The sequence below is a fragment of the Chamaea fasciata genome, unplaced genomic scaffold (genome assembly GCF_029207755.1).
Source record: "Chamaea fasciata isolate MVZ Bird 193981 ecotype frontalis unplaced genomic scaffold, bChaFas1.0.hap1 SCAF_8, whole genome shotgun sequence".
Classification (NCBI taxonomy): Eukaryota; Metazoa; Chordata; class Aves; order Passeriformes; family Sylviidae; genus Chamaea; species Chamaea fasciata.
In genome coordinates, this window is record NW_027094093.1 from 35,482,681 (window position 1) to 35,497,680 (window position 15,000).

Here is a 15,000-nt window from a genome sequence, read left to right on the forward strand (position 1 = left end):
TCGCTTAATTCTCGTTAGATTGTTAAGCCTTAAATGAAGTGGTGCTCAGAGCAGCTGTGTCACTTCTCCACTCCTGGGATGGGAGCTGGCCCCTTGTCCTTAATCACACCTTTTGCTGCAGAGCCCTGTGGAGCAAACCCAGCAGTCTCCATGCGGGTGCTTTCAGGATGTCTGGAAGAAAGGAGGAGAGCACTGGGCTGGGAAAGGAAGAAGCAACACAGAAAGGAACCAGATGGAGAGTACGGGAAAGACCGAAGATGTGCTGGCAGGCAGGGTGGAAACAAGCAGACTGGATGGAGGGGTGGTGAAAAAGCTGGAGGGAGTACAGTCAAGGCTCTGAGGAAAGTCTGAGTGTTCCACAGCTCAGAGGTGGAAGAGTAATGATGGTTGGGATGGCTGGAGGGCAGCAGGTTGTTTGGGGCAGCATTAGGGTAAGGACAGAGATACTGGTTCTTGCTACTGGGCTCAGATGTCTGTGACAGCCTCTCCCACACACTCCCTGCTAATCACTATCTGCCCAAAATTTGACGGACCGTAAAACCACATGAAAAGTGCAGCTCGTACCCCAGGACAGGGGAGCACCAACGACAGGAAATGGCCTGAAATCTCCAACTGAAATGATGCTCGTACAACGTGTGTGATGATCAAAGATGAGATAGACACAACAACTTCACTCATAAGGAGCAACTTCTGGTTATCACTGGGACACTGCCAGCCTTCCCTCCTCACTGCTGACAAATCCCAAACAAGAGCCAGTCACGGAGATCTTCACTCTCTTCCCCTGGGGAGGATCTGCCCCTCCACAGCACAGTTGTCTAAACCCTTAAGTCGTAACTCTTCACTCCTTTAGAGTCTAGAGCCAAGCTTTAGCAGCACTGATTTCCTAACTTCCTACTGGATATTTTCTGTGTGCTTCGAACCAGCAAGCTATTGAAAAATGAGTGTTTCAACTACATGAATGGTTGCCGAATTATGAAATGTGTTATCCACTTTTTCTGTCACCAACGACTGTAAACGTGACATTTATAATAACAAGGGAATTTGGTCCCATAATTGGAGGGAGTGGAAACGCAGTGCCAACAATTTATTAAAAAAAAAAAAAAAAAAAAAAAAAGAACCTGCAAAAACCCTCCTAACTAGATTTTCAATAAAGAGTGTGCAACAGGTTTTATTGGTGCTTGTTAGCAATGACCTGCATATGTCATTTGTATAAGTATGGCCCTATCAGATCCATGGTGATGAGACACATTTCACTGCGCTGCCCCTTCTATAGGCTCTATTTATACACGAGGATGAATGAGTTGACAAGACAAGAGGTGCGGCATATAGATTTGATATACTGGCATAAATTTAGGATGATCTACATTATTCATAAGTACTGAAGCCACAAATGAGATATGTAACAACATCCAAAATGAGTGTCAATAGAATCTGTTCCCGCAGCGCACCATCGTATATTCCTATCTGTCACATATTCCTTAGAAATTTCTCCTTCTAAGAAATCTGGTGTGCTCAGTCTGGAAAGCAACGTTGCCTTGGGATCTGTGATAAGGCTTGCCTGGAAGAACAGGCTTTCAGAAAACTGTCTAAAAAGGAAGTGGACAGAAAACACAAAGAATTTCCTGCTACTGAATTATTGCCTCTTTTTCCAACCCAGCTGTGTCTCAGTTGGGGACCCAAAAGTTATTTGGATCAGATCAACTTCTTGGTGTCTTAAAAACGGCAAAATCAAAACTAAATCAATTGAAATATCACCAGTCCAGCAGGCAACAGATATGACAGAACTGACAAATAAACTAATCCCCAGTCTATTTTTACAGACTGATGAGGCCGAGGGATGCAAGTCTACACTAAACAAGAAAATACATACGAGCTAAAACATTGGATATTTCAACACTTGCTTGTCATCAATGTACATTTTTAAAAGGTTTAATTTATTACAAGTGCACCCAGCACAGGATTTGATTATTCTCTTTATTGCCATAATATCTCACGCACAAAGCTGTGTGCCTGAAGAAAATCTATTTATTTTCCAGACAGGTGAAACTGTTCACTGAGTTGTGGTTCTGCAGAAGCCAAGAAACAGAAGGACTGTCAAAGAGAGTGGTATAAAAATATTAAAGATTAATGACACTTTCATGCCAGATACAAACCAGAAACTCTCCAGAGCAGTCCTTAACCTCACATTTGAGAGGGAACTAAGTGTTTTCACCTGCTAAAATCTCAGTCTGGATTTCAGATGAGTGACCTTGACCTGAAAGATTTTGCTTCCTATCTGAACCGTCCAATCACCCACACCTATCTCTCTATTTAAATAAATACAGAAGTGTTACTGAACCACAAGTCATAAATAAGGTCTTGCTCTGCCAAATAAAAAACACTTACTCTCTTCAATAATTTCAGTTTTAATTTTACAATGTACCAGTATCATTTAGTTTCAAAACTAAGAAAATTTTAAACACATTCTTTAAGAAAAAAAAAAAACAAAAAACAAACCAAAACAAAACCAAAACCAAAAACAAACAAACAAAAAAACCCAAAACAAAACAAAACAAAAAAACCTACTTCTGGAAGTATCTGGTTTATGATAACTTTAAAGAAAAAAAGGAAAGGTACCTGGAATTTCACTGAAAGTCTCTCTGAGGACGGACACATGAAAAGGCAGATCATGCTCTTTCAGCTTCATCAAGACTTTAAAGAAAGTTTCAGGATCTTTGTCATGTTCCCTTAAAACAAACAGAATTTATCTCAATTTACTGTTTACATTTAGCTGTGAAATTATGGGAGGTTTTTTATTTATCAGAATACTATTCATATAGAATTGCACTTCTGGGGACCAAATTTATTCAAATAATTTCCCTATTTGCTTCTCCCACATGGCTGAACATATTCCTCAACACCGCACTTGGGGTCAAAACTCAGTTTCACCAGATTCTTCTCTCTCTCTTCCCTGTCCTCAAACAACGCATTTACTCTTCAAATTATCAGCTTTGAAAGCGAGAAAGACTGAGCACCTACCTGAAGGCAAAATTAGTTTAAAAAAATGGGTAGGGAAAAAAAAAAAAGTTTTGAGTTTGTTTTTTTCTCTGTCCAAAAATATGTATATGACTTCCATTACAAGTCCTTTTTTTTTATTATTTTTTTTTTTTTTAGGAGAAACAGGTTAAAAAAACCCCTTCTCCGAAACCTGCAGGATTTCTTAAAACGGAATTTTAGGAATCCATGCTATACTCATTAAAAGCCTATGATCCATTCAGTGCTTTAGGTAAAGAAAGGAATAAACTACCACAAGGCATTTTCTACCTTTAGATTTTTAAGGAGTTAACTGGAAATTAAAACAGGTTATAAGAAACTTATTTATAATTTCACTTGAAGATAATATTGAAGGTTTTTATGGGTATGACATTCAATGACATGAAACACAAGTTAGGGTATCTGAAAATAAATTATTCCCCCAATTTTCCGATCTATCTTCTTTCCTAGCACAAAACGAAAAGTTCAAAAGGTATCTCAAATGATTTAAAATTCCCAAATTCCTTAAGTTATACTAAAAGTGGAATGAGATAATTTCCTCACTCCAAGGTGAATACTATATCTTGCATTTAATTACTCTGCTTTAAATTACTGTATTTCAACAGATGTGCACCATATGCCTTTAAAATATTTTGGATTTATTTATTATTTAGAAAATTCCACCATTTTCCTTCCTGTATTAAGGGAAAAATCTATATCTCAGCTGTCCTGGTGTCTTTCTTCACAGAATAATTTTGCAGAATGAAATCTGTAGGTCTCTCACACTACTATATGAAAGATTAATAATTATATCATTCAGGAAATCTGAAGCCAAATGACATCTGCAGCTCTACACGTGTTAATTTCTCATTCAGTCAATATTTTTAGTTCAGGGAATTAAAATAAATTAATCTTATAATTAATGTGACTTCCCTAGGTTGAGAAACCTCCAGGAATTGTGGAGTTTTCAGAATTAGACACATTTTCTTAAAATAAAGCCAGACAATAATAGCTTTAAGAAGTCCTCCATCCCTCCAATTTGTTTTGTTCCCAGTAATAAGGAGGAATGCAACTGCCTAAGTCTCGTAATTTGTTTCACATCTGTGAACCAGGAGTTTCCACAGCAATTCTAGTAACCCAAGTGGATGCAAGCACTGGTTTGGAGGATGGATTTCTCCCAGTTGCAAAGATCCCAGATCTTTGACTATTAGTTTGCTGCATCCTCACGCTTAAAAAAGCCACCTGTTTCTGGTAGGTAACTTCTGTGCAGAAACTTTTGCCAGTATTGAGCTCCCTCCAAATGCCCAGCTCAAAGAGCCAACACGGGATTGCACGGATTCCGATTTGGCTGGAAGAAACCATCACGAATGCTTGCAAGGAAAACTCCTACGATGCTGGGAGTTGGTGTAATTCATGACAGGATTTCCCCTGAGCCTCAGTTTCCCCTGGACAGGCTGCTGTGGGTGCTCTGTGAGGGATGCCACGAGCCCACCCTGGCTCAGCTCATGCCGGCGGACCAGCGCGTCCCCGCGCGTGGAGCCGGCAGACTCGACAGCCACGACGCTGACAGGGATCTTTCCAAGCTCTTCACAGCCCGGCTATCAGCTTCTCAGTCACAAAAAGTCCTTCCAGCAAAGGATATGCTTTCCCTCTCGCTTTCCAGAAGAGACCAGGGGTCCCAGAGGCAGCCAAAAGTGGAGGATGCTGTTGGAGCCACATTGTCAAGGAGCTGGCAGGAGAACATGGAGCCTTACAGCTCGGCGAAGCCACATAAGCTGCACATATTTAGGAAAACTGATAGGAATTGGAAGTTGCAGCTTTGTTTAATAGGTGGGGAAGAACAGAAGGAAAATTTGGCACCCAGAAGGAATGCTGAAAGGGGAAACGTTTCCTCTGCACTGGAGCCTCTCTTGTGGGTTTTCGGCTGTAGGTGAACCTTCTTCCACCCCCACTAAAAAAACATTTCCCTTTTAGGTGACACTCCCAGATTTTAATGACACATTTTGTGAATCTTGTAGCTTTTCTATTTGGGAGCACATCTTAAGTGATTTTATCAGTTCCTGTGACTTCTCCACACCACAAACATTTTATTTTCTTTAAAGACCTCCAGAAACCTCCTGGCCCATGCATCTACAGACTGCAGTGTATTATTATTCTTGCAGGATACTGAAGGTATTATCTGCTCCTGGTAGAAACAAATAAATAGTACAAGACCACCTCTTTGTTGCATCAAAAAGGAGAGAGCTCTGTTTCTTGGCTGACATGGAGAAAATCATATACAATCCAGTCTGCCTTACTCAGCAACAACTGCTAAACACACCAGATTGCCATAGCAGTGATCGTGGAAAAAGATGAACACAATATGGAATGTCTGTTCTGTAAAGATCTGCTCAAAATGATGTGCACTTTTGGCTGCATCTGTTGCATTTTTGAGCTTTATTAAACAGTATTAATTATATATACTCCATTTCCTGAAGAAGAACTGCAAAACAGTAAAAAAGCCTGATATTAAAATGCAAACTTCTTTTAAGATATTATGTTTGGAGAAAAATCAAACTAATGTGACTCCAGGGTCTGGCTTTGTTGTTTAGTTGAGGTATTTGAAATGCTTTTGTATTTACACTTGATTTGATATGCATCTGGTAAAGGAAAAAATAAGAGCTGGGCATGGTCTGAAGATGCTCTAAATTTCATCCTAAGAACATGAAAACATCAGAATGACCAAACTACAGCTGTAATGCCACAAAACAGGCACAGAGATCACAGCTACCCTCAGATTTGAGAGCCCTGCCTCGGAGACATTCAATCTCCATACTCACATACTACACAGCTCTCATTTTTATCCAGGATTTTTTATTCTTGACTCTAACCCACAATTTAAGAGAGACATCTGAAGTCTCTCTGAGGAACTGGCCAAGGTTTAGTGATGTGGGTAGGGGGATGTGGCCCAGGGTTCATCCTGATTTAGTAACTTCCCTTTGTAATCTGATATAAAACTTCGAGAAGTGTCCTTGAACAGGGAATGGGAGTGTGGTGGGAGCAGCAGCACCACTACTGAGCCTCCGTTATTATCTCTGCCTTAAGATTTTCTGCTCATAAAATGGGTGTGACATTATTATTTTTTCACCACAGAAGGATGCTGTCAGGATTAATTGATGACTTGACATCCCACTTTTCAGCCTAAAGTGATTTTAAAAAGCAACCTCATAGCACTATGATGATGCTCCTCTATACAATCAATGGCAACATTCTCCAAAGCACCCTTCTGCTCTTCAGGGGTTTTGGGAATTCAGCCTGAGCCCTCGAGCTTTACCCATTGCTGGGGGAAGCAGAGTACATGGAGACCACCTAAACTGGAGTTATTCTCACCCACATCCCTGACCAGTGATGGAAAACACATTATTAAAAAGAAAAAAAAAAAGAAAAGAAGAAGAAGAAATAGCAGAATTTGGCCCTTTACATTATTCAATGAATATTCATCTCTTGAATTTGGGTGAAATCCAGTAAGAGACCCATATGGTCTTCTCTGACTTTAATTTTTTAAGTATATGTAAACTAATCCTACATGGTGATAATGACAGTTATTTAGGATTTGGAGGAAGGCACATCTAGCAATGCAATTAGAAAGTGGAAGAGTTGTGGAAAAGCAGAAGGACTTGCTCAAAGGGAGAAAATAAATGCAGTTTATTAAAAAATATATTATAAGCTGGGGTTAATGCATTTATCAGTTTAAAAAAAAAAGTGCAAAACCAGGGGAAAAAGTCTTAATATTTGAGAAAATACTCCATAAATGCCATGTAATGCTTGTGAAAGCCACAACCCCGTAGTGACACCTCTGTGAATGACAGAATCATTTGGGCTGGGAAGGACTTTGAAGACCATTGAGCCCCATCATTAAGGTGCCACACATTCTGAAAGGGTTACAATTAAGCCCAGCTAAAAGCAATCTTAATTTTAGGACATTTAGCACGGGAGATTTTCAGTGGGAGAGAATCCCAAATTGTGTGGGCACGTAGTAATATTTCACTTGTACAGTGCCTTAAATCCAAGGAATTCACACTGGCTGCAGCTCCTTCTGCTTCCCCATTCCCCAAAATCACCTTCATGTCAGATGGGATAAGGTGGGAAATGGCACAAAATCCTCCAAAATTGAAGCAGCACTTTAATTTTGTACTTATAAAAATTTGTTAGGATGTATAGCAAGAGGTAAAAGATGGGTTTCTACTTCCCTAAAATGATTGCTAGAAAATAGCTGTTTAAGTAGGCCACTGAAGAATCACTCATTATTGATGAAGCTGGGCAGCAATCATGGAGATCAAGGACTGGTGAGCCAAAAAACATCCTGGGAGAAGAGCAGGGGACAGGGGACATCAGCCAGGAAAAGGCATGGCTGGAGCAGAGCACAGGGAACGTGTGAGGGGCTGGGCAAGTCCATGAGCACAGAATCAATAATTAAAAACAAAGGAGATGAGGTCTCCAAGACACAGACCTTGATGTAGATGACATTGATCCTTCTGTTTTGGGAAAGAGAAGTAAAGAGGAGCAAGTCTGGCATCAAACAAGGCAGAGGTACTGGGCAAAGCAATTCAAAGAGTAAAAAAAAACACAAGAAGAGAAAATAAAATATAAAAAGATATTCCTGGTGAAAACTAAAAAAAGTACGGCGTATCCAAACACAAGGAGGAAAAGGATAAATAAGGGTAAATAGAAAACCTACACACACCCTACAGAACTAAAACCAAGGCTCCACAACATCCAAACCTAAGCTAAAGAACAGTATCAGGGATTTTTTCCCCTCCATTATAGTATGCACTATATTACACTCTGATATTTCACATTAAATCTTGAGCTCAGAAAAATCTGAATACAGGTTTATTATAAACAAATAATGTTAGAAAGTAGAAGTGTGGCCACAAAAGATAAACCTGACCTTCGAAACAGAGAATTTCAGAATTCTGGTCTTTTCCTGACACTGATTTCCCACAAGACAGCTCTGCCCAGGTTTCCCCATGTGCAAGATATGGTCTTGAAAGAGCTTTCATTTACAGAAATATGGTGAGAATCACAGTCAGTAAATACTTTAGGAGAATAATATTCTTCTCAAAGAAGAGGACTCATGTTACAAGCCTATTCAATACATGAAATGTAATACATTCCAGTAATTATTTTCACAGAGGACAGAAGACTTTCCTAAATCAAATGACTTTAATACACATTTTCTATGTTAAGATTATGAGAGGAAAAAAAAGGGACAAAAAAAATTTTAAAATTCCAATACCAAATTCTGGTAACAATGTTCATGATAACTGCAAAAAAGGAAATGTTACTGCCAGGAAAGTGCAATTAGAAAAGAAACAGGGAAAAAAGAATTAACTACAAAAATGCAAACATGAAGAAAAAGTTAATTGCTTTCTATTTATTCAATTTATCACAGTATTTTTCCAACTTTTTTACATTTTCAAGATGAGGTTGAGGTAGACCGTAAATATGTAGTTAAGTCCAGTGAGTTTTCTTTTTCAGCTGATCTGCTCTACAAAATGTCTTTGCTGTAATTGTGCCTCTAAACATTGTCTGGCATCATCAGCATCAAAAGTTACCACAATATTTAATACCCCCTCAGTTCACAGAAAATGGAGTCAAGTAGAAGAAAATGTTTCTGCGTGAAAAAAGGACCCTACAAAATAAATTTTAGCTGGCAATTTGTAGGTCCAACAAGCAAAAAGAAAAAAAAAAAGGGTCCTGATCCTTGCCTGTGCTTTCAGAACACCTCTGCAAGCCAAGGAATTAAAAAAATGGCACCGGAGAGGAAAAAAGCAGCCAAACAGTACTCGCAAATAAAGTGTTTTATTTTCTATTAGAGCCCATGACGTATTTACAGTGAGGAGTGTGTATTTTACCCTCTGATTTGTTCAAATTGCTGGCCTGAGAAAAATAGGTGGCATTTTGCTTTACGCTGGAAAAGCATTTTCTCCTATCTCCTGTTATCTACAAGAGATTCATAAAAAAGGAAACAAGAAAGAACCTTGGGAGTTTATTGTTTAGATTCTTCTTCTCCCCTCACAACTCATGAAAAAAAACTCAAAATAAAATATTGCACGTCCCCTAACCAAAGAAACCTAAGGATCAGCATCAGTCATGGAGCCTCCTGCTTATTTCCTAAAGGGAGATTAAGCTTTAAAGACAAAGACCACCATTTGGTCTCAGTTACCTTGGTGTAAAAATCAATGCACTTTCATTCCAGTGCCTTTCATTTCTTTCACTCCAGCTTGGCCAGTCTGGCTGTTCCCAAGTAGAGGATTCAGATTAAAACAAAAACAAAACCCCTTTATTTCAATTTGCAACAAAACCCTGCAAGTGCTATGGACTACCCCAAAGGGTTTATTAAAAAAAAACAAAAACCAAACACAAAACAAAACAAAAACCCCACAAAACAAAAAACCTTCCTTCAGTGTTCCAAAGGTAACATAGTAAAAGGTTTTTGTGTTGTTGGGAGGTCATAAAATATCTGAGTGACCCCGACAGCCCTCATAAACATACACAACATATCCTATTGCAATTCAACTATAAAATACTGTAAAAACGTCATGTCATGGCAATCATAAGATGGTTATGAATATGGTAATAAGTGGACAACAGTCTACTAACTGTTCCTTGAAAGAACAGAAAATGTCCATAAATATAAATTTATATATAAATTACTACATAAAAACTACATTACCACAGATTTTCCTGGGAATGGTGATCCCACCATACAAGACTCTGTGGCCTCTCTCTAATTTCCATGATGGATTCACACAACCAAGCTACTTAAAACTCCACCAGATGCCCTGCTTGGGTCAAAAAGTACATCCTGCTCTTTACTGAGTAATGCCCTGAGAGAAATTAGCTCAGGTACCAGAGATAACTCATCCTTTTGGGATCTCCAAGGAAGAAGCTTCCAACCAGGAACTTTCTTGGCACCAAGGCTTGAAACTCATTATTCAACAAGATTAAAGTAACTCCAAATCTCACTGCTTTCAGAATGAGGAATCAACTCAGTGCATTGAGTCAGGTTTGCACAAACACAGCTGAGAAAAAACAGCAATTAAAGGACACAGGAGGGGGAAAAGAGCATGAAAATCTGGAAAAAAAGGAAAGCAGGGAGGAGAAAGAAGGCAAAGAGAACAGACTTGAACAGTTGCGGTGTGGTAAGAAGAGGAAACTAATTAAAAATATCTTTGATGGAAGAAACATAACCCTCCTATTACTGGTGAAAATAAGGAGGAATATTAGATCTCTTGCTTATGAAATATTTGATTTTTATGTCTTGAAGGTTATTCCCATACTTTGGTACAGGATGCTGTGACTTACAAAGGGGGCTGGTGGCACCATTTGCTAAGTTTGCTGGGAATTTTGTATTACAAAACCTCTTCTGTCCTTGTCTATGATATTTCCCCAAACTGAGACTTATTTTGGACTATAATCTTCTAGAAAAATCCTGTTCAGAGTTTTACAGAGGATATGAAGAGCAAGAAGAAAAAAAGAAGCACAAACACAAAATTACTTAGTAAAACTGCAAACTGTATCTTGGATATGTTGTAGAAGGTTCCTTGCAGAGACAAGGAGTGAAGTGATGGAGACTGAGAAAGGCTGAGGAACTAGAGAAGAGCGAGATGCAAATTTGCTACACAAGACTGTGTGTGAGGAGATGTCCAGGGAACTGAGCCTGGCAAAGATAGAAGGATGAGGTTTGAAATGCCAAAACCAAATTAGGTGAATGGAGTAGAAAAGGATTGCTTTGAGAGGTAAAGGTGGAAAAGCCTTGGAGGATTCCTCAATCCCACCTGTTCACATGTGCTTCTGCTCAAAGACCTGGGTTTCAAAACTATACAGGAGGAAAACAAATCCCCCATAAAATTAATTCCCCATTGTGGGAAAAGGGAGAGCCAATCTTACTGGAGCTGTTAGGGCAATCTGTGATGCATCTGTTCCAAGCCTAAATATTCTTCAACCGTCCTGGTGATGCAGTTGTAGTCTTACATTAACCCAAAATCAGTTTTTCAACCGTGGCTAAAGCGTTTATTGTAACAGGCTCTGGAGGATGGCACTGAAGTGGCTGCCTTGTGAGCATCTGGGTAGCACAGAGGGAATCACAGCATTACACAAACATGGAATGATTTGGGTGGGAAGGGATTTTAAAGCTCATCTCATCCCAACACCCCTGCCATGGGCAGGGACGCCTTCCACAAGACTATGTTGTTCCAAATCCAATCCAATCTGTACTTGAAGGAAAGTTCCTCTCTGTTGTATTTCAGGCAGATTCTCAATATTATTCAGCGTTTTTATTATATTTAAGAAAATAAGTGGATCAGAGTGTAAAACCATCCCATGCAGATGAAAAATACTCATGGGGCTTTAATCCTGCTTTTGTCACAGGGAACAGTGCTCTTCCCACCTGATACAATGGCTCGCTATGTGCAGCCCAGGTAAGTTGCTGTTTCAACCTTGACTTCATGGGAACGGAAAAAGGCTTTACACCAAATTGGTCTAAATACATTAAGAAGCAGAATTGGGCCACTGAGCTTAAATACAGAAAAGAAAGTAGAGTGCTTAGTAGAAGTGAAAGCACCAAGTGTATTTGGGGAAGCAGTGAGTAAAAAAAAAAGTTTTATTTTAATATGATTCTTTTTCAGCCTATTAGGTTCTCCAGTATCAGAATGAAGCCTGAAAAAAAGTTAGTAAATAAAGGCTTTCAGGAGAGCTTTATTAAATCACTTATGACTTATCAAGTTAAAACTCCCACTCAGATATCTTAATAAAACTTTCAGAGAATATATTTAATTTTCCTGGAAATCAGAAGCCAATTACTAAGTGCAGGAGTTACTGTGGGCTACACCACTGATCAGCTTCCTGTAAATAGAATATTTGCCAACAACTTGAATTAGTTCTCTAAAGTTTCGGTTTCTGAAGGTCAAATAACTATGTAACTGCTTAATAAAGAAGCAAAGAAGTACCTCTAAATATCTCCAAGCTCTGATGGGCTTATATTCTGCTCCTTAGGTGAGGTATTAGCAAAGCTTATTTATTTTCATTTCCAAGGCTTTTATTTGCTCATTCCCTTGTGGTAAAGCTGATTTCCATGATGATTCCCTTCTTAATTTTAATACCCTTTTTACTCATCATATAGACATAAGAATTTTCCATAAAATAATGAAACCCTTCCAAAGGAAATGAAGACAACTAGGAGAGGAAAGTAAACTACAGCTTACTTCTTTTTTTTTCCTTTCCCAATTAATTGATCCACTGTCATATGCATATATGAAAGATTTTTTTTTAATGAAAGGAAAATAAGGTTAATTAACATAAAACCCCTCACTCCTTGAGATGTTGAATTTTGTATTTTATCCATGCTGCCTTAAGTGCCTTGATTTCCCAGTAATGACCTAGTTCTCCTAATGAGTAACATTAACCCCTGGCTGTAGCTGTCCAGGACTTAATTGTCAACTGGAGCTGAAATAGGAGAGTTTGCCGATCAGCAGGTATGTGGTATATTAACTCATGTCATTTCAGACCCTAATAAATAAATCTGTTGCTAAGGCAACAGGAACATCAGCTGTATCACTTTTTTCTTCCCCCCTCCCTTTTTAAAGGAAACTGCCTTTCACACTGAGCTTTTAAAAAAAGGAAATTAACTACATGTAACCGTAATTAGAAGAAACATCGTTCCTCATCTCAGAAACATATCTACATTAATGAAAAAAGACAGTCAAAAAGAGGGCTGCTTTCTACTGTGACCAGGGTAACTGAAATTATTTCCCTTGATTGAGGGAATGTGATTTGAAGGATACATTTGAGTGGGAAGAGATCACAAAATATCTCGGCTCTTTGTATTTCTGAGATAGGTCCCCTCTCCTTTCCTACACTGCTGATGCCAATGGAGCAAATGTTGCTTCAACAATAAATAAGGAGCCCAAGCAATTGAAACCAGGGCAGAAAAAACACCACTCAAACCCAAACACCTTCACTGTCCTCTGTGGATCTTTCTGTAAGACTGGCAAACATGCGATTTTTTGGAAAGCTAAAAGGTGAGAGAATCACAGAATCATTCAGGTCTGAAAAGCCCTCAAAAGCCATTGAGTCTAACTGTTCCCCCAGCACTGTCAAAGCCACCACTAACCCATGTCCCCAAGGGGCACAGCCACATGCATTTTAAATCCCTTCAGGGATGGGGATTCCACCACTGCCCTGGGCAGCCTCTGCCAGAGCTTGACAGCCCTTTGGGTGAGGATTTTTTTCCTAATATCCAACCTAATCTTCCCTGGCACAACTTGAGGATGTTTCCTCTTGTGGTGTCTCAGTGCCTCACAGGTGAATATCACAGCCCTCACTTCATTCCTGCCATTCCATCTCAGCACTGAAGTGTTTGTCTTAAAATTTTCAGAACTGTAGTTTTTTTTTTTTTAGTTTGTGACTACAAGATGGTATTTCTGAGTCTCTAGTTACCCACATCTCAAACAGAGAGCAGGTAGGAAGGAAACTAAGAGATGCTCACAAGCCCCGTTATTGCTCTCGGAAAACTTACTTAAGGCTCTTTCTGTACTATAAACACAACAAACTACTCAAAATTCTATCTGGCTTCTCAGCTGAAGAATGCAAAGGTAACACAGAGCATCTTTTTTTTTTCCAGTATCAAAATTAAAGATGTTTGCTCCTCTGGACTGTAAACTGCTCATAGCCCTTTGAGAAAACATTCTGTAAGAAAGAAGGAGAAATTGATGCTGAGATTTCCCCTACAGCAGAACTTTCACACCTTCAGCACATGCTGGACTTTTCTACTGGCTCTTAAAAACAGTGATCAAGGAATAACACATCTTGCACTGGAAGGGCTCAGTGCTTCAAATCCCCTTGCTGCAGGAAGACATTTCAAGATTAGGCATCACTGAATGAACAACCAAAGAATGGGCACTTCCAAACTGTCTTTCCACTTAAGGCTGAACACCTGAGATTATTTCATTAACTTCCTTAATTTTTATTTGTTTGAGTCACCATCCCCGGAGGGATTTAAAAGGCATGTGGATCTGGCACTTGGGGGACATGGGTTAGCGGTGGGTGAGGCAGAGCTGGGGGAATGGCTGGACTCGATGATCCTCAAGAGGTCTTTCCCAACCTAAATCATTCTGTGACTCTAAAAGAGTAATATCTGCTCCCATACTTAACCCCAGCTTGCATGAATGTGAAATTAGACTATTTTCACATGTGCAAGAGAGAAAGGTGTCAACTTCTACATGAAACTCTCCACATGTTCATGGCAGAGGTTCATCCACCGTGTGCCATCAGTGTCACTGCTCTGGTGAGTGCTGTTTTCCTTGGGAGTACTGGATCACATTCCTCAGACACGGCTAAAAAGTTCCCATTTTGAATTTGTTATTTTACATCCTGTGAGCCTTTTATCCTATCTGGCACCTTCTAGTTAACGCTGTATAAACACTTGTATTTCTGTCTTCAGTCTGCCTTATTTATTCACCACATCTACTTGCTCTCTGCAGGCTGTTCACAATGTTGAGGATGCCTGTTGAGCCTAATGGCATTTCTGGGTATTCAGATGTGATTTCTAGGTGGATTTCTTTCCTGTTTTGCTGTCTTGCCACACCTGCATCTTGATGGGATAAGCTTTGGTCCAAAATACTCAACAGCATGAGGAAAATACAAGTCTCTGTATTCTCAAGTGTGTCCATAGGAAATAGTTTTCAATTGAGATTTCAATTTACACATATCTTGCATTGTGCTGCCAAGAGGAACAAGTTACTATTCAATACTTGTATATATATATATATAAATATGTTATATATTAATAATCTACTATAAAATGTACATTATATATGTACAAAATAAATACAAAATACTCTTAACAATCCCTTTCCAGGCTCCTCTCCCTAACAGCTTGCAAAGGACTTGTGCTCAGCTCACTGATGAAGAGCTGCCTCATCACAAAAGGCACAACACTTGCTT

At 39.2% G+C, this 15,000-nt stretch overlaps 1 protein-coding gene across 15 annotated transcripts in view; it reads right to left on the reverse strand.

Annotated features, from left to right (window-relative positions):
- GTDC1 (glycosyltransferase like domain containing 1) overlaps window positions 1-15,000 on the reverse strand; it is a 172,228-nt gene that overhangs the window by 15,203 nt on the left and 142,025 nt on the right. For 13 of the 15 annotated variants that reach the window (XM_066190410.1, XM_066190408.1, XM_066190409.1 and 10 more), the window contains one exon: window positions 2,617-2,726. The exons of the other annotated variants lie outside the window; for them this stretch is intronic. In XM_066190410.1, coding sequence (XP_066046507.1) covers window positions 2,617-2,726 — 110 coding nt within the window. The remainder of the gene's footprint in view (window positions 1-2,616; window positions 2,727-15,000) is intronic. 15 annotated transcript variants of the gene reach the window in all.